At 41.3% G+C, this 20,633-nt stretch overlaps 1 protein-coding gene across 1 annotated transcript in view; it reads right to left on the minus strand.

The window, feature by feature from the left end:
- Positions 1-20,633, minus strand: part of PDSS2 (decaprenyl diphosphate synthase subunit 2) — a 375,935-nt gene that overhangs the window by 347,410 nt on the left and 7,892 nt on the right. The window contains exon 2 of the mRNA XM_082249924.1: positions 19,889-20,170. Coding sequence (XP_082106050.1) covers positions 19,889-20,154 — 266 coding nt within the window. The 5' untranslated portion in view covers positions 20,155-20,170. The remainder of the gene's footprint in view (positions 1-19,888; positions 20,171-20,633) is intronic.

Genomic DNA, 20,633 nt, shown 5'->3' on the forward strand with positions numbered 1-20,633 from the left:
ACTTACTTTTCAAACAGTGCCCTCCAGCGCTGAGCTTCCGTCTTTGGCATAGCTGAGCTGTGATTACATCACTCTCACTAATGCACAGTTGCTGCACAGCACACTCTGCATTCACAGCACACTCTGTGTTTTATGAATATAGAGCGTATTGCTTATACAACCATTGACAGCTAGAGCCAATGACCATATCTTCGAAATGGCTCAAGTTCAGGCCGATTCTAAGGCACCTACAGACAAGACTATTGATAAGCTTACCTGTAGGGCAAAGTTAAAAACCTCACTTTAATATCACTTTAGAATAGGCTCAGACAAAGTGTTAGCTACCTGTCTATTTTCAGTGTGCGCAAAACCATATGTAATGCAAGTGTTTTTTTTTTTTTTCCTTTTAAGGACTGTGCATTAAGATTAAAAAAAAAACCTCCCTGACTTTACAACTCCTTTAATTAACCACTTAAGCCCCGGAAGATTTTACCCCTTCCTGACCAGGGGGTATTTTGCGATTCGGCACTGCGTGACTTTAACGGACAATTGCGCGGTCGTGCGACGCTGTACCTAAACGAATTTGGCGTCCTTTTTTTCCCACAAACAGAGCTTTCTTTTGGTGGTATTTGATCACCTGTGCGATTTTTTGATCACGCGCTATAAACAAAAAAAGAGCGTCAATTTTGCAAAAATAGCAATATTTTTCAAATTTTTTTATATGAAATTCCCCCCAAAAAAAATGTAAAAATCAAAATTTTTTAACATTTTCGGCCAATTTGTTTTATGCTACCTATGTTTGGTTAAAAAAAAAAATCGCAAAAAGCGTATTTTGATTGGTTTGCGCAAAAGTTATCGCGTTTACTAACAAAGGGAAAGATTTCTGTCATTTTTGTTGTTTTTTTTTTTAACGCGTAATGGCGGCGATCTTTTTTTGCGGTACTGCGACATTGCGGCGGACAGATCAGACCCTTGACTGACATTTTTGACACTTTTGGGGTTACCAGTGACATTTCTACAGTAATCAGTGCTATACATATGCACTGTTACTGTAAAAATACACTGGTAGTGAAGGGGTTAACTTTATTTGAGAGGGAGGGGCTGTGTGTGTCCCTAGGGGCGTGCTTTCTACTGTGATTGGCTGTGGCTTCAGATGTATGAAGAGTGATCGACGGTTCTACATAGTAGAACCGTATGATCATCCTTCATACACCGGGGAGAATGACAGGCAGCTTGTTTACACAAGCCGCCTGACTTTCTCCCTCTCCCCCGCCGATCGCCGAGTGACCGGCGGACATCGGGTCCGCCGGTCACACGCGCGGGGGGTGCGTGACCGCGCGGGGGTGAGCGCTCGCTCCCTAGACCCTCACAGGCTAGCGACGTAGACCTACGTCGCTTTACCTGTGAGGGGCTGACTGCCGACGTAGATCTGCGTTAGGCAGTCGGCAAGTGGTTAAAAACAGTGCGATATAAAACTCATTGCACTGGTCCCCGCCAGAGCTCAAACTGGCAACTGTGCACGAACAGAACTATAGGCAAAACCTTTTTTTTCCATTTTGAATAGAGAAAAATGAGGTTTATAACCCCTCAGATTTTATTTTGCCATCTGTGTGCCATTGCGAAAATTTCCCCTCACTTCCTGTCCCATAGCCACACAGGACATGAGCGGAAATCCCTGCAAATTAAGGGAATTCCTTGGGGACCCCCAGGTCACCAGAACTAGTGCTCCCTTTGGAAGATTTCCCTTCTTTTACTTTTCTGAGGACAACCCAAAATTATTATTTTTTTGTTACTCTTACTTTTAATGATAAAAGGGACAGCACAGATAGAGAGAGGGAATCTCCCTAATGGGGACACAGGCAACAATAAATTCTGACAGGCTTTCTAAAACCTCTCCGCTCTATCCAAAACTAAAAACAAAATGTTGCCTTTAGTTATACTTTAACCCATATGGTTAGAGCAATATCCGGCGGTATTGGTATAAGCCCCCCACCTACAGATATAAACTGAACCACAAATTAATCCTCACATTCACTTTATGACAGAAGGTTTTCAGGTAAGGCAAGTAGAATATTTACTAAATTAAGCAGTGCATACCGAATTTAGGTTTATTCTTTCTGGTAAAAAAAAGTAGAAAGGGAACTGCAGACTGTCAGAATTTTGAAATGCCCAGTCATGAAACAAGAAAGGACTGGAATAGTCCTGAATAGTCCTGCATTATTTCTATCACAAAGGAATAGCTGTGACAGATTTTATAGTTAATCTTAGCTTTTCCACTAATGTCTTCATGAATATTGCTTGATGTCCTTTTTATAGTTAAACCCTTTTTGGAATTATAACTGCAAAATAAATCAGTCAAAAATTACAAAATGTGTTCCACAGCGATTGCAAGGAACTATTCCAAACGGTACAGCTACTCAAGTACCAGAGCGTAATGGAAGCAGATGAGAGAGTGAAACCTCGCTCAAACACCCACAGCTTGTGCTCTGTCAACCAGTCTGCTGGATACTACTGCTTTACACAGATCACATGAGAATCACTTATCACAGCTGTCAATGCACTGAAGCCAGTCTTGGCTGTCCATCAGAGGACTCTGATGCTGCTGAAACTGTCATTCCCAACCTTTTTTATTCCAGCACTTCTTTTGAATAAATCGTATGTATTTTTGGAACATCGAAAAAAAAAGGCTACAATTATTTTTTAAACATTTGCACAGAAGGCACTTAACAGGTTTCTTCAAATGTCCACAAATGTACAATTAGTATGCAGACTGAGGCTATGAAAACATTATTACAATTCACATATTCACTATTTTTATTTCTTACCTTGTAACACATCTGAGTTTGCATGAGTGTTTATAATGCATGCTGAGTTTAACCACTTCTTTACCCCCTTAATGACCAGGCCATTTTTTGCGATACAGCACTGCGGTATTTTAACTGACAAATGCGTGGTCGTGCGACGCTGTACTTAAAGCGGAGTTCCAGCCTAAACACACTCACCTGTCCAACGGTCCAGCGATGCGGCCACCCGAAGCCTTGCTCTTCTCCCTCTCTCCTCTGTGGCGCCAGCATCATTGGTGTGGGCACCCGGCTGTGACAGTTTGCGGATTCACAGCCGGGTACGCACTGCGCATGCGTGAGTTGCGCTACTGGTCGTGATTGGCCGGCAATCTTCCGGGACCTCTGACATGTCCCAGAAGATTGCAGGGAGGGAGGGGGAGAGGAGAACTTTCGCTCAGGGTGGAACTCCGCTTTAAATAAAATTGATGTCCTTTTTTTCCCACAAATAGAGCTTTCTTTTGATGGTATTTGATCACTTCTGCAGGTTTTATTTTTTGTGCTATAAACAAAAAAATGCGACAATTCTAAAAAAAAAAAAAAAAAAAAAAAAAAAAAAAAAAAAAAACAATTTTTTTTTATTTCTGCTATAAAACACAGCCAATAAAATAAAATAAAAAAAAAAATCAAATGTTTTCATAATTTTAGGCCAATATGTATTCTGCTACATATTTTTGGTAAAAAAAAATCCCATTAAGTGTATATTGAATGGCTTGCTCAAAAGTTATCTAGTCTACAAACTAGGGCATAGATTTATGACATTTTTATTTTTTTACTAGTCATGGCGGCGATAAGCAATTTGCAGCAGGACTGCAACATTGCGGCGGACAGATCGGACAGCTAACTGACATTAATCAGTGCTAAAAATATGCACTGTTACTTTACGGATGACACTGGCAGGGAAGGGGTTAAAACCAGGGGCAATCAAAGGGTTAAGCGTGTCCCTAGGGCAGTGATGGCGAACCTTTGCACCCCAGATGTTTGGAACTACATTTCCCATGATGCTCATGCACTCTGCGGTGTAGTTAAGCATCATGGGGAATGTAGTCCCAAAACATCTGGGGTGCGAATGTTCACCATCACTGCCCTAGGGGGTGCTTACTAACTGTGTGGGTGATAGACTCACTAGATGAACATAGAGATCTGTGTTCCTGAATAGCAGGAACACAGGATCCCTGTGTTCATCTATGACAGAACGACAGTCTGCCTTGTTTACATAGGTAGTCCGCCGTTCTGTCTCTATGGGAAACGATCACAGATGGCCGGCGGACTTCGCGTCCCCCCGGACCCGCTGAGTGGCTCCCCCTCTGGCCAATCAGCGCACGCACCCCCACTGGCTATTGCACGAAACAATGTATAGGTACACCATTTCGCGCAATAGAGCCGACCTGCCACAGTATATGTGCAGCGGATGGTCGGCAAGTGGTTAAAGAAATACATACATATGTCCAAATGGTGCATATATGTAGATACAAAGGAAAAGTAAATGAAGGAAGTAAAAACAAAAAAACTCTTTAGGCCCCTTTAACACGGGCGCCTCCATGGGGCGGAATCAGCTTGATCCCCTCAGAACAGGAAGATGACCGGTCTGTCTGTGCTCACTGTGCAGAGTGTAGACGGACACAGTCCTGCTCTCCTCTATGGGGCAATCGGGTGAAAACAGACCACCTGTCTGTTTTCATCCGATCATATCTAGGGTCCAATCAGGTCCACCTGAAAGACTGACAAGCGGACCTTATTGACCAGCCCGTGTGAAGGGGTCCTAAAGCAGGTTACAGCTGTGCTCCAGGCAAAATATACAGTCAGGTCCATAAATATTGGGACATCGACACAATTCTAATCTTTTTGGCTCTATACACCACCAAAATGGATTTGAAATGAATGAAAATGAACAAACAAGATGTGCTTTAACTGCAGACTTTCAGCTTTAATTTGAGGGTATTTACATCCAAATCAGGTGAAAGGTGTAGGAATTACAACAGTTTGTATATGTGCCTCCCACTTTTTAAGGGACCAAAAGTAATGGGACAATTGGCTGCTCAGCTGTTCCATGGCCAGGTGTCTGTAATTCCCTCATTATCCCATTTACAGATAAAAGGTCCAGAGTTAATTTCAAGTGTGCTATTTGCATTTGGAATCTGTTGCTGTCAACTCTCAATATGAGATCCAAAGAGCTGTCACTATCAGAGAAGCAAGCCATCATTAGGCTGAAAAAAATAAAACAAACCCATCAGAGAGATAGCAAAAACATTAGGTGTGGCCAAATCAACTGTTTGGAACATCCTTAAAAAGAAAGAATGCACCGGTGAGCTCAGCAATACCAAAAGACCAGGAAGACCACGGAAAACAACTGTGGTGGATGACCAAATAATTCTTTCCCTGGTGAACACTCTTCACAACAGTTGGCCAGATCAAGAACACTCTCCAGGAGGTAGGTGTATGTGTGTCAAAGTCAAAAATCAAGAGAAGACTTCACCAGAGTGAATACAGAGGGTTCGCCGCAAGATGTAAACCATTGGTGAGCCTCAAAAACAGGAAGGCCAAATTAGAGTTGCCAAACAACATCTAAAAATGCCTTCACAGTTCTGGAACAACATCCTATGGACAGATGAGACCAAGATCAACTTGTACCAGAGTGATGGGAAGAGAAGAGTATGGAGAAGGAAAGGAACTGCATATGATCCAAAGCATACCACCTCATCATTGAAGCATGCTGACGGTACAGTCATGGCGTGGGCATGTATGGCTGCCAATGGAACTGGTTCTCTTATATTTATTGATGATGTGACTGCTGACAAAAGCAGCAGGATGAATTCTGAAGTGTTTTGGGCAATATTATCTGCTCATATTCAGCCAAATGCTTCAGAACTCGTTGGACGGTGCTTCACAGTGCAGATGGACAATGACCCGAAGCATACTACGAAAGCAACCAAAGAGTTTTTTAAGGGAAAGAAGTGGAATGTTATGCAATGGCCAAGTCAATCACCTGACCTGAATCCGATTGAGCATGAATTTCACTTGCTGAAGACAAAACTGAAGGGAAAATGCCTTTAAGAACAAGCAGGAACTGAAGACAGTTGCAGTAGAGGCCTGGCAGAGCATCACCAGGGATGAAACCCAGCGTCTGGTGATGTCTATGTGTTCCAGACTTCAGGCTGTAATTGACTGCAGAGGATTTGCAACCAAGTATTAAAAAGTGAAAGTTTGATTTATGATTGTTAATCTGTCCCATTACTTTTGGTCTCTTAAAAAGTGGGAAGCACATATACAAACTGCTGTAATTCCTACACCATTCACCTGATTTGGATGTAAATACCCTCAAATTAAAGCTGAAAGTCTTCAGTTAAATCACATCTTGTTTGTTTCCTTTCAAACCCATTGTGGTGGTGTATAGAGCCAAAAAGATTTGAATTGGGTCGATGTCCCAATATTTATGCACCTGATTGTATAATCAGTAGCCTTATAGGCAGAAATACGTATTCAAAAGCGGTAATAAACTCCACTTTATTATAACCTTGCCTGTAGGCAAAAGTCACAAAGCATACCTCTAGTTAAAATGAATATCGCCTAAATGTGCACCAAATATCTCCTAAACATGCAGGAGATATTTGCTTGTTTGGCAGCCAGTGACATCACCGGCACATGCGCTCTAATGCATATGCTGTTCCTTCAGAGCTCTGTGCTGCAGCACTGACTCCCATTCATACGGCCGGAACTCATGAACCCGAAAGGAAGGCCAGGTGAAGATGGAAGCCCTATCAGCGGTGACAGTGCGCTGCTGGAAGGATCCATTTTAAGTTACGTTTTTCATAATGTTCTAGTATGCAGTGCATATTACTACCTTCCAGGGGGATCTGATTTTTTTTTTTGTTTTTTGTAATGACGTTACTACTACTTTAATAAGGTTAGATCTGTGAATGAACGAACTAAAAGTCAGCTTGTTTTTCTCAATGGTGCTGTGGAGCATCGTAGTAGTTCATCGATTCTGCCTGTCAGTGTATCTGCCTGCCCGTACAGAATGTACTCCTAGAATTGATTTTTTTAATACAAGTCCATTTAAAAAAAAAAAAGGATTTATTTTATGTGGCCTGAACATGGGGAGAGAGTGGATCGAGAGCTTTGTTATAGGTATCCTGGATTCAACTTTAGGCTTCATTTAAGACACAACATGGAGATTGTCTTATAAATGAAACCTGGGATAATCCTTATTAAGCTTTGCCTTGGGTACATCTATATACTACAAATTAGATATGTCCTAGAAACAAACCATCACATAATCTACATAATAAGCAATTAAGAGTATAAACAAACTACATTTCACTGATGTACAGTGAGTCAAGTTCACCTACATTCAGCTTCATCAGGAATTCACGTTCATCCACTTGGACTATGGTGTTTGCACATAATCTTAAAGCTCCCGGTGTTGAGATCTGCGAACAGCATAGTTGAATGTATAAGCTCTGAAGGGATTAATTGTCTGGAAAGCCACGAACAAGCACACTGTGTAAGTAGCATGGGATACAAAATCATTTAAATTTAAAGGAAAAGAAAATCCATTCTACATTTCCGTCACCATGGCAACACAGACCTGTCATCTGATGTGGATTTGATTCATTAACCAAACAGAAAGGCTAAAGCAATGGGTCACAGGGCTACATTTATTGTAGTTCATGAATATATTTAAACAGTGCAATTGTTGGAATAATTGTAAATAATAGGTAAAATCAAAACACAACATCACCATGTTTTAGGCAATTTATAATTTTGTTATGTTTGATTTTTTTTTGTGTTTGTTGTAAGGCAGTTCCAGACAAAAAAATGCAAATTTACTAATCACCCTATTGCTCTAATGCCTAGATCTGCCAGCTGTAAATTCCAAACAACCCACATTGTCACAGCTACTAGAGGTGCACCGAATGGACATTTTGGTGCCGAAACCGAAAATGCAGAATGCACTTGGCCAAATACCCAAATCGAAAATTAGAGTTTAAAAAAAAAAAAAAAAAAATTATATATATATATATATATATATATATATATATATATATATATATATATATATTTATAAAGAATTGTATTAGGTTCAACTTTTTAATATCATGAATTTAAATTAATATGAATTTGTTGTTGGCCATTATTGGCACCTTTAGCGCAAAGAAAAGCTCAAGAAAAATGTATCCCTTTAAATTCTATGTATGTCTTCACACTGGTCTGTTGCACTTCTGTTGTGGTGTTAAAAATCTTGCTTGTTGCAGTTTTGGTCAGTTAAAAAAACTGCACCAAAAAGGCACCCCCCTGTTGAAATGCATTGAAAACGAAGAACATGAAGAACACATCAGTACCGCACCTGTGTTACATTTTTGATGCGGTTTTTGAGTCACAAGACCTATGAAAAACACACCATAAGTATAGTAAAATTGCGGTAGAATCACAGTAAAGTCACGTCAAATTTGCGGTAAAGTGGCATGCATTCTCGGTAACATTATCAGAACCTCTCTCTCTCTCTTATCGGCAAAATGCTGATAACGCCATTTTCCAGGTCCAGGTCCCTCCCACCATTAAAGCACCCCCCTACTATCTCAAGTTTAAATAATTTTGCATACATACCTATTTTTCTTTCTTCTTCTTCTGGCCACATGGTGAAAGGCAGGTTATGGATGTGGCAGAGAATGGTGTCACATAAGGACATGGCGCCGTTTCCTGCAGCATTCCCCTGTGAACCCAGGGTGCCTTGATGGCACTTTTTTTCCCAATATTCCTGCTTTCAGTTAATTCACTTCTGGTAATCCTATCATCAAGGTGTATCCACTGGCACTTCTATTCCTTGGGGGGAAATTCTTTCTTAGTTCAGTAGCAGCATTGTCACTCTTTCCTGCATGCTCATGAGTTGCAGTACAAGCCACTGGGCTAATGCACAAATCAATGGCATGTCCCACTGTAGTCACCATAGTCAAAACCTGATGTAAAACCACCACTGGAGCACCTATGTCCAAAGGAAATTCGCAAAACCACCACTGGAGCACATCTGTCCAAAGGAAATTCGTAAAACCACCACTGGAGCACATATGTCCAAAGGAAATTCAAACAAACGTTCTCAGGATGTGCACAAAGCAAAGAAAGAAGTCATGAACAAAGTAAGGGGGAAACTATAAAGTTAAAGCTGATCTTCAGCTTTAGTTTCAGTTTAAAGGATAAGTTCACTTTTTAAAAAAAATAAAAAATAAATGCTAATTTTTTTTCTCACCCCCATCAAATGTATACGCGAATTGACTTGTTCTTACTTGACCGATGGTTGCTATAGAAAACTGTGCCTACTTTCATCAATACCATTGCATGGTCAGACCACGCTTCGATCGTTCTGACAATCCAGGACTCTTTGTCACCCCAGATCACACCTGTTTGGAGACTCAACTCCACCCTTCTGACTCGGGAAGATACAAGAGCTGACTTGTAATGCCATCTTACAGAATTTTATGGTTTCAACGCCTCATCTGTGAATGATCATTTTGTAGTCTGGAACGCTCATAAAGCGGTTATGAGGGGGCATTGCATTAAATTGGGGGCAAGGGCTAGGGCAAGGGCTAAGAGGCAGCGACAACAACACATTACGAGTTTGCTTACTCAAATCGAAATTATAGACACACAGAACAAGCAACAAACGTCCCCTGACCTATCTGACAAACTGTTAACCCTAAGGAACACTCTACGTTCCCTCCTACTAGTTGAGTTTGAAAAAACTACCAAACGCCTAAAAATTACATATTACGCAGCAGGAAACAGAGCAGGTAAACTTTTGGCTCGCAACCTTAAAGAAAAGAGAGAGAGAAAACTAGAATTTCACATTTACATCACCCTGTCACCAATGCGAAATTGACCCATCCCCGGGATATCGCAGATGCCTTTAGTGTATACTACAGCTCCCTGTATAACCTTAAGGACGATCCTGACACCATAGAACCTCAACCGGAAGGAATTGCACAGTTTTTAGGCAACATTCGGATTCCCCAAATCTCTCAAGACCAACTATCCTCTTAAAACTCCCCCTTTACCCCAGTAGAACTACAGCGAATCATAGACTCAATTCCAAATAACAAATCCCCTGGCACAGATGGCTTTACTGGGGAATATTACAAGACGTTTAAACAGGTACTTATACCTCCCTTCCCCCAGGAAATGCTTCAAGCTCTGATCGTTACTTTGCCTAAGCCAGGGAAAGATCCTACCTCGCCCCAAAATTTTAGGCCCATTTCCCTTCTGAATCAAGACCTAAAAATTTATGCTAAACAGATCACACAACGATTAGTAGATATTTTACCCTCTCTCATATATCCCGACCAGTCGGGATTCACATTTCTGATGCTACACGCAGAGTAATTAACATAGTTCACCTTGCCAACAATCAACGAACGCCTTCTCTGCTCCTCGCGCTGGATGCAGAAAAGGTGTTCGACAGAATCCTTTGAGAATACCTGGCACAGACACTAATTGCCTTTGGATTCGAGGTCAGATATACCAAGCCATTATGGCACTATATTCAAACTCCTCCGCCCGGGTGTATTCGGCGGGGATGCTTTCTACACCTTTCCCTATATCTAATAGTACACGTCAAGGTTGCCCCTTATCGCAAATTACGAGATTTAAATTCTCAAATACTGACCATGTTATAAACTTGTTTGCGGATGATATTATCTTAATGTGGCTTATGTACATGCATCCTTGACGCTTTTCAACCAAATATGTTACTATTAAGTAAACGCTGCAAAATCTCAAATACTGGGGCTGCATATCCCTATAACATTACCACAAAGGTTACAAAATCATTTCCCCTACACTTGGCAACATAAAGGCATAGCTTATCTGGGGATAACCTCTAAACTCCAGAAGTTAGCAATAGCAGAAATGTCTTGGTCAGGAAGGATGTCAGCCTTTAAAATGACCCTGCTACCTCAGCTGATCTACTTGTTTAGATCCCTCCCTGTGGTGGTCCCAACAACATTCTTTAACTCAGTCCAGACACTTCTTAATAAATATCTTTGGAAAGGAAAGAGGGCTAGATGTGCCTTTGGTAAAACTCACAACGTCAAAGAGGGCATGGGGTATGGGTCACGTAGTAATCAAGGATTATTATCTTGTATCTATTCTCTCTCAGGCTAAAACTTGGTTCCTACATTCCCTCGACTCTGGGTGCAGTTAGAGAGAGCTCAGATTGGAAATGGCAACTTACACATTTATCTACTTGCCAGCCCTTTCTTAGGAATTAGCAGAACTGCTGTATCTCCAACTATCAAAGCCACACTATTAGCTTGGAATGCACTACTGCATTCACCATTAAATGACTCCCCTAACACTGATATCCGTATGCCTCTACTGAGCCTACAGCATATTATACCCAACATAGCACTTTACATTGGATCACCAGAGGAATCACATATGTATATGATCTCCTGGTTGGACCAGCTGTCAAAACCTTCAGATCACTACGAATAGAATTTAGTCTTAAACTAACTGACCACTATACTTACTTATGGATAACCCACTCCCTACAAACAAACCATACCCTTACAATTACTTCTTCATCACACTTGGCAATAAAAACACCTTCATCAAGACATCTCCAGTTCTGGCTTGGGAACAAGAAATGGGAGTAACTTACACACCCGAACAATGGCAGGCAGCGATCAGATCCACATACTCAGCATCTAAAAATATAAATATGAGAGAAATGACCAAAAAACTGCTACTAAGATGGTATTTGACTCCGTTCAGATTGTCCAAATTTTCCCCTCAAATCTCACCTCTTTGCTCTTGAAGTTGTGGTCATGCGGGCATCCTCTATCATATCATATGGTTCTGCCCCAAAATAATGCACCTTTGGACTAAAGTATCTCGATTAATCAGGGATATATACGATATACAACTTTCTATCTCCCCAGACATGGCGATAATTTCGCTAGGAACTCAAATAATACCAGGTGTAGTTAGGGGCCCTATAATCCATCTCTTCTTAGCTACTAAACTGGCTTTGCTGAGACACTGGAAGGATCCACAGGTTCCCTCTTTAACTGATGTTATCCAACTGACTCACACCCATGCGGAATACGAACTAGCCTTTGCTTCTGCCATGGGTAATTACCACATAACCAAACTGGCCTGGGAGAAATGGTGCGCTTGGTATGTAAATACTAACACTATCTGATAATGACCTTAGGATTAAGGATAATAATTATAGTTATTAAGGTACTACAGAATATGCTCTTTTTTATAGTAGCTACCTCACTTGTTTGTTTAATATACATTACCTCTTTTTTCCAGATGGGACTTCTGGAGGCGAGACCCCTCGCCCTGCAAAGGGTGGGAGTCGTAGATGGAGTCCACTCTCCCTTATGCTTCTTATGCTTCACTTGAGTTGTACAATTATATGTCCCATTGTTTCCTGGGCATTTTCTTATATATTTACTTGTATTTGAAATTGTGTTACCTCGTTTGTTGATATTTTTCTACATCTGTATTTCTAACTTTTCCTTTTTGAAAACCTAATAAAAACTTATTGAAATAAAATTAAAAAAAATAAATGCTCATTTTTTTTTTTGCAGGTAAAAAAAAAATGTGCATTTTTTTTTTTAATTTTTGGAGGAGCCTCTAAAATAGGGCTCTCAAACTGGTGGTCCTCCAGCTGTTGCAGAACTACAATTCCCATGAGTCATTGAAAGTCTCACATTTACAAGCATGACTCCCATAGGCAGAGGCATGATGTGACTTGTTAGCAGCTAGAGGGCCGCCAGTTTGAGACCCCTGCTGTAAAGCATCGCACCAGCAATCAGCAGATTGCTAATGCCATGCAGGTCTCCTGCACACCGGTCAGTGAACTGGTGTGCTCGTACGAGGAAGCTGATGCATTCTGAAAAAAAGAGCGATTAAAACTACCACAGCGCCGTGGTAGTTCATGGAAAACTACAAGCCGACAGCCGCAAAGGCTGCTTGACCTTGCAGTTTTACATTCATCGGACACTGTGAATGAGTGACGTGGCCTGGCACATTTTATTTAAATTGTGACAGCTGGCAGGGAGGGAGATGCAGCCGACGGCAATGATTGCCCTGTACGGAGAGAGGGAACCAACGTCATTCCCCTCGCTTTAACACTGGAACCTGAGAGCCAAGAGTAGTGTGTCACTTACGGTTCCGCAGCTGATTGGACCAATCTCGGTCTGATCAGCTGCAAGGGGGGCCAGAGGAGAGATTTGGGGTCTAATAGATACCAAATCTCTCCATAAAGAGGACCTGTCAAGGCCCATGCTGTCAAGGGATGTTGTTCATCCCTTGTGATAGCAATAAAATGAGTAAAAAAAAAAAAAAAGTTTGAATAAAATAAATAAAAAAAAATGTAAAGTGCCACCGTCCCATCGTGCTTGCGTGCAAATGCGAACACATACGTTACTCCCGCACACGTATGTAAATAGTGCTCGCACCACACATGAGGTATAGTTACGAACGTCAGAGTGGGAGCAAAAATTCTAGCACCAGACCTGTCCAACTCTAAACTGGTAACCTGTGAAGGCAATAAAGCTTCGCCCATGGAGAATTTTAAGCAACGTATTTTGCCGCAATTCCACGGGCAGACGCAATTTTAAAGTATGACATGTTAGGTACCAATTTACTCAGGGTAAGAATCATCTTTCACAATATACAAAAAATTGGGCTAACTTCAGTGTTTTTTAGTTCATGAAAGTATTTTTTTCCCCCAAAAACTTGCGTTTGAAAAACCACTGCGCAAATACTGTGTGACATAAAAAATTGCAACACCCACCATTTTATTCTATAGGGTCTCTGCTATATATATATATATATATATATATATATATATATATATATATATATATATATATATATATATATATATGTTTGGGGGTTCTAAGTAATTTTCTAGCAAAAAAAAAAAGTAGATTTTTACATTTTTTACATGTAGGAGCTACAGTGGGTACGGAAAGTATTCAGACCCCCTTAAATTTTTCACTCTTTGTTATATTGCAGCCATTTGCTAAAATCATTTAGGTTCATTCTTCTTCCTCATGAATGTACACATAGCACCCCATACTGACAGAAAAACACAGAATTGTTGACATTGTTGCAGATTTATTAAAAAAGAAAAACTGAAATATCACATGGTCCTAAGTATTCAGACCCTTTGCTCAGTATTTAGTAGAAGCCCCCTTTTGATCTAATACAGCCAGGAGTCTTTTTGGGAAAGATGCAACAAGTCTTTCACACCTGGATTTGGGGATCCTCTGCCATTCCTCCTTGCAGATCCTCTCCAGTTCTGTCAGGTTGGATGGTAAACGTTGGTGGACAGCCATTTTTAGGTCTCTACAGAGATGCTCAATTGGGTTTAAGTCAGGGCTCTGGCTGGGCCATTCAAGAACAGTCACGGAGTTGTTATTTTAGCTGTGTGCTTAGGGTCATTGTCTTGTTGGAAGGTAAACCTTCGGCCCAGTCTGAGGTCCAGAGCACTCTGGAGAAGGTTTTTGTCCAGGATATCCCTGTACTTGGCCGCATTCATCTTTCCCTCAATTGCAACCAGTCGTCCTGTCCCTGCAGCTGAAAAACACCCCCACAGCATGATGCTGCCACCACCATGCTTCACTGTTGGGACTGTATTGGACAGGTGATGAGCAGTGCCTGGTTTTCTCCACACATACCGCTTAGAATTAAGGCCAAAAAGTTTTATAATGGTCTCATCAGACCAGAGAATCTTATTTCTCACCATCTTGGAGTCCTTCAGGTGTTTTTTAGCGAACTCCATGCGGGCTTTCATGTGTCTTATACCGAGGAGAGGCTTCCGTCGGGCCACTCTGACATAAAGCCCCGACTGGTGGAGGGCTGCAGTGATGGTTGACTTTCTACAACTTTTTCCCATCTCCTGACTGCATCTCTGGAGCTCAGCCACAGTGATCTTTGGGTTCTTCTTTACCTCTCTCACCAAGGCTCTTCTCCCCCGATAGCTCAGTTTGGCCGGACGGCCAGCTCTAGGAAGGGTTCTGGTCGTCCCAAACGTCTTCCATTTGAGGATTATGGAGGCCACTGTGCTCTTAGGAACCTTAAGTGCAGCAGAAATCTTTTTGTAACCTTGGCCAGATCTGTGCCTTGCCACAATTCTGTCTCTGAGCTCTTCAGGCAGTTCCTTTGACCTCATGATTCTCATTTGCTCTGACATGCATTGTGATCTGGAAGGTCTTATATAGACAGGTGTGTGGCTTTCCTAATCAAGTCCAATCAGTATAATCAAACACAGCTGGACTCAAATGAAGGTGTAGAACCATCTCAAGGATGATCAGAAGAAATGGAAAGCACCTGAGTTAAATATATAAGTGTCACAGCAAAGGGTCTGAATACTTAGGACCATGTGATATTTCAGTTTTTCTTTTTTAATAAATCTGCAACAATGTCAACAATTCTGTGTTTTTCCATCAGTATGGGGTGCTATGTGTACATTCATGAGGAAGAAGAATGAACTTAAATGATTTTAGCAAATGGCTGCAATATAACAAAGAGTGAAAAATTTAAGGGGGTCTGAATACTTTCCGTACCCACTGTAAGTGTCAGAATAGGCTTGGGAAGGAGGTGGTTAAAATAAAACTAAAGCTGGGCATCTACTTTAATTATGATTAAACTCTGTTTTGAATAAAGTAGTAGTTTAGCACCTGGCACACAAATCAGGTGAATTAGCAAATTCATTGTATTATAGTTGGGTGAAACATTTTCTGAATGCAACAATGACATTTTTTTTCCTCACAGTACAAATTGCAGTGGAGGCGATTGTCTTCACAGAGGGCCTGAGCCTGTTTAGCCTCCATAGTCATACTCTTTGGAGTGCTCTGCATTAAAGCAGAGATCCGCCTGGGGGGAGAAAAGTGAAATGTCAGCAGTTACAAATACTGTAGCTGCTGACTTGTAATATATAGACACTTACCTGTCCAGGGAGCCCGCGATGTCGGCACTCCAGACAATTTTCAGATTGGCTGCCTGGTGCTGCCGCCGCCATTCATTGTAAGGGAAACAACAGCCGGTTTCCTACTGCGCATGCGCAAAGCGCGCTGCACTTTCTAACTGGCCCCGAGGCAGGGGAAGGAGGAGGGGGGGCTGAACTTCCGAGCTACGGGAATGCAGCGCCGTCTACCGGAAGTGGGAAAGGGTACCTGTCAAAAACAGGTACCCGTTCCCCCCACCCCCCTTAAAGGTGCCAAATGTGGCACCAGAGGGGGGGGGGGGAGGAAGCAGATCAGCGAAAGTTCCAATTTTGGGTGGAACTCGGCTTTAAGAAATAATAGGACTTTCTTAATACAGCTACTATATGCGCTTTACCAAATACTCTTTAAACTATGAATTACATTAAGAAAAAGATTACCTTTTGGAAGAAGACAGTGCAAATAACAGACATCTAAAAGTGGTGCAAAACTAAAATAGTTTGAGAGTTACTGCAGTAATCAAACCTCAAACGGAATTTGAATGTTTAGTTTGATTCAGATGCAGGACCATTTTACTGAATGGGCACGGTGGGCAGTTGCCCGGGGGCCCCACCTGCCCAGGGGGTGTGCATCCTGCTGCTGAACTTAGCAGGTGGCAAGCGCCTGTTGGCCCTGCACTGCTGTCAGGCCACTTGGGCCGTGGAGGGGGAGCCCATAACTGTAGGAATGCCTGTCCGCCTCCACTGGAACAGGCACACACAGGACAGTCAAGTCTGACTCCCGTCCTTGTGTGTGTGTTCACCAGACCCAGCCGCCAAACTTTGAAGCTGTCATTAGCCTTGCACTGCTGCACCAATAAATATAGCCTTAGCGATAATTTGCATTTGTAGTCTTGTGGGTGATTGTGTAGGCAGGGCCCCAGTGCACTGCCTTGCCTGGGGACCTATAATGCTCTTTAGATGGTACTGTTCAGATGAAGGCTAGGTTCACACTAACCTGCACAGTAAAAAACTCAGTCGAAGCTGGCAGGGAACGGTACACTATGCTTTTCCATATCTGCAGACATGCTGTGAACAGGGCCCATAGAAAACAATTTCTTCTATGTGCCCTAGTAGTGACCTTCATTTATACAGAGCAGAAAAATACAGGTGAATAAGCCCAAATACATCCCAGGTGCATCAAAAGCAATACATCCCAGGTGCATCAAAAGCAAAAGGTGTCTGAAGTCTTATAGTTTGTTTTATTTCTAAAGTTGACCATATTCTGTAGAAGTTAAAGAAGTATTAAACCCAAAACAAAAAACCTAAACATACTATATTTCAGCTTACCAATCATTAGATGTAGTGGCCGCATTCGTTTTTTATTTTTAGTTTTTTTTTCCCCCTGTGATTTCACCTGGTAATCTGACCAGTAACACACCTCTTGTATTAGGATGCTACGCTCTGGATGAAGGCGAAACAGAGACACCTTTCGAAAGCAGCATTGTCAGTCTGGGGGGAGGGGGTGTTAGATGTACTAACAAATTTTTTTTTTAAGCAACAATTTTTTTTCTCTTTTGGGATAAAGGTTTTTTTTGTAATTAAAGGCTGATCATTATAAGCAACCCTGTCAGCGTTTATTGGTTTGTCTCAAACCTCTAACTGCTACATCTGCAGGACAGCTTGTTCTGTTGAAAAAAAGACTTACTGACTACATCAACAGGTGAACATAAAAGAAAGAAAGCCTAAAAAAGAAAAATAATGCAGACACCATATCTAAGAATTGGTAAGCTACATTTAATAAATATTTGCTTTTGGGATCAATACCGCCCGATTCCTAAAGGCACTCTTTGGGCTGCTTTTGAGTTGCCGTTAAAATCTTTTGATTTGCATGGAATTGTATGAGAAAGAATAGCAGCTCAAGTGCAATATTCCCTACGCACACACTCAAGAAATTGGCTATTCAGTAAAGCTGGGTGCTGTAATGACCATAGGGTGGAAACCGTGGATGATCAAAGTGAAGAAAATGTCATCAGCACGCCAAGGATTCCTTGAAAGAGTATTTTTTTTTCATAGTCACATGATAAACATACAGCAACGTTTCAGAGCCATGCAGGGCCCCTTCGTCAGCTAAGTAACTACTTTGTACAAAGTTCAGTCCTGAATTCACCAAATACCAAAATTATCTTTCATCAAGGAAACAGGTGAAAGATAAATTTGAGTTGAGGCCCTTGGGCTGCATTGTGTTCAACTTGTAGATCCAATGGGCCTCCCTGTGTAAGATGAGACAGTCACGGTCACCACTTCTTACCGGACAGTCGACCTGCTCTATAATCCATGCCTCTCAGTTCATGTACCAGATGTTTTTTTATAACAAAATGAACAGCCTCAGGTTTGGAAAGGTTAATGGGAACATCCTTAGCTGCCTTAGCCAAGGCAGTCCTAATGTCACTCCTAGGTCTCTGAAATCTCTGTTTAAAGGGGCCAATCATCTTACCAATAATAAAACCAAAAGGTAACTGTGCGCTACCCTTGTGAATTGCGAACCAAATCTAATAAACCCTTATTGGTTAACAAGGACCAAATAAAAGTAAAGCTGCTGCCATCACCTAAATGTGTTCCCACATCCTAACATAAATAACATATTATGTGATAGCGCTGCTCCAGTTAAATCCAATATACATAAAAATATAAATATAAATAACAGTAGCTGTAAACAAGTGCTAGAAAAAAATTGCAGTGCAAAAGAGATGTCTTAAATGACTTACAGTGCAGAAAAAGTGCAAAGAATCCAACGTTTCTTTTCAATTAAAGTAAATGTATTAAAAAACATCCCAAATGGCTAAAAGTAAACGACCCCTGGAGTGCAAAAAAGTGCAAAAGTCCAACGTCTCTATATAAATAAAGTGCATGTATTAATCACTCTGTGTGTGTGTCCTCTCCTTCAATCTTGTGCTCAAATTACCAGGTGAAGTGCCTGCTCACCTCCATTATAGACTCACAAGGGGTCAACACAGCAAATATGAAAGTACTCTCTGGTGTCCAATCGCTATACGGCGCCACACTACTTAGCAGTGCTCCAGAATGACATATAGGAAGAAAGAGACAATCTCCAAAAGTGCAGTACCCCGGTTAAAGGCTGAAATAAATCACAATCCCAGCTTCATACATTACACTCACATGTATTAAAAGAAAAACACAGCATATATAAAATCAATTCCAACAGTTTTCAAATAAGTATCTTCAAACCTGCCCACCACTTGGTACCTCTACACGTTACGCGACATCCCATGTGGCTTCAATTGGAGTTTCCTTATTATTATTTTTTTAGTCCTGAACTTAAAAAGATAAAGCAAATATATACAAATCATTGTGCATGCCCTTTAAGGGTATGTTCACACCACATGCGGTGGGACTGCGTTGTGCGGCTTTTCCAGTGCAGTCCCACTGCACAAACAAGGAAAAATGTATTATGTGTCCATTTCACGCCACTGCATGCAGTACTTTTTTTCATGGCAAGTGCGAAGCAAGCCACTGCCTTGCACCATGCAGCTGGCAATTGAACTTTATGAGAGGTCTGTGTGACAAAGTTTTTTTTTTTTTTGCAATCCGCTGAGCTCAGCACATCATCACTGAGCTGATTTCTGCCCCACCGCACACCAGCCGCTGCGCTGCAATGTAGCGGCTAGTGTGAATGAGCCCTAAGTCAAAAATGTTCATCTTTTGACTATATAATGGCAGACTTGTGGCTGAACCAGTAGAGTGCCCTGGAGCTAATCAATCCTGGGATAGAAATTAGAGTCGATACACTGCTAGGTTGTGTCCATTGAGCCTTCATGAATTACAAATGTTCGTTTTTGACTGAAGTGTACCATTATACAAAGGCTGTATGACCTGTTTTACCATAAGTTTCTTTGAATCAATAGTCAACACTGCATGCTACATTTATGTCAATACTTTTTAATCTTCTATGTAGAAATGCTGCTGTAGAAAAACAAAATATATCCTAACATTTGAGAAAGACAATGCAAGCTTGCATATATAAACCTTATATTTATGCAGCTACCATAAAGATTTTTAGAATGCTATAAAGCATGATGTATGTATACAGGTTATACATGCTATACAGTACCTGGCGGTATTCAGTAAAGGATGTTTTGTTCCAACCAGCTTTCTGACTTGCATGGCTATATTGCTCAATTCATCACTCAAAAGACACCGGAGACTCATGAAAGAAGTTGGATAACCCACAATTTTCTCAGCATCTGAAACAACTTTGCTCCATTGAGTAGTAGTAGGTGAACCAGAAAACAGGCTGATTGTCCTTCTGGTGCAAAAGCTGTAAGCACAGTTTCTTAAAGTCCCCGCAGACTGCATTACACACTTGATCGATGACATGGTAGAGATAAATATCCTATTAGAAAATACAAATAAAAGTAAAAATGCTATAGCAATATGAATTGATAAAAGTTCTCATAATTCCTTATCTATAGCACTGGAGTTCAGCCACTAGGTAAAAATCCTATGTCTTCTCTTCTGAGCACTTTATACCATCATGTCCATCTTTGGTCCTCCTGTAGCCTAACATAAAACCAATAAGCCAAGGCACTTGATATTTCTGTATATTTCACAGCAGACCTAGATTGGCAGATTGTATAACGAAGCGATAAATCGTCACCTAAAATTGGGAGGAATGTGGATGATACTGGAAACAGGCTTACTATGACCTACTATGGCCTATTGGACTCCAAAACACAGATATACTGAAAAAAATGCATCTGTAAAAGCAGTGCTGTATTTTGGCCTAGGCCAACAAGGCCCAGGCCTAGGGCAGCACTTTGCAGGGGGGCAGCAAAAAAGCCGCCCCTCCACCTGGT

Source organism: Pelophylax lessonae (assembly GCF_965119305.1).
Source record: "Pelophylax lessonae genome assembly, chromosome: 3".
Taxonomy (NCBI): domain Eukaryota; kingdom Metazoa; phylum Chordata; class Amphibia; order Anura; family Ranidae; genus Pelophylax; species Pelophylax lessonae.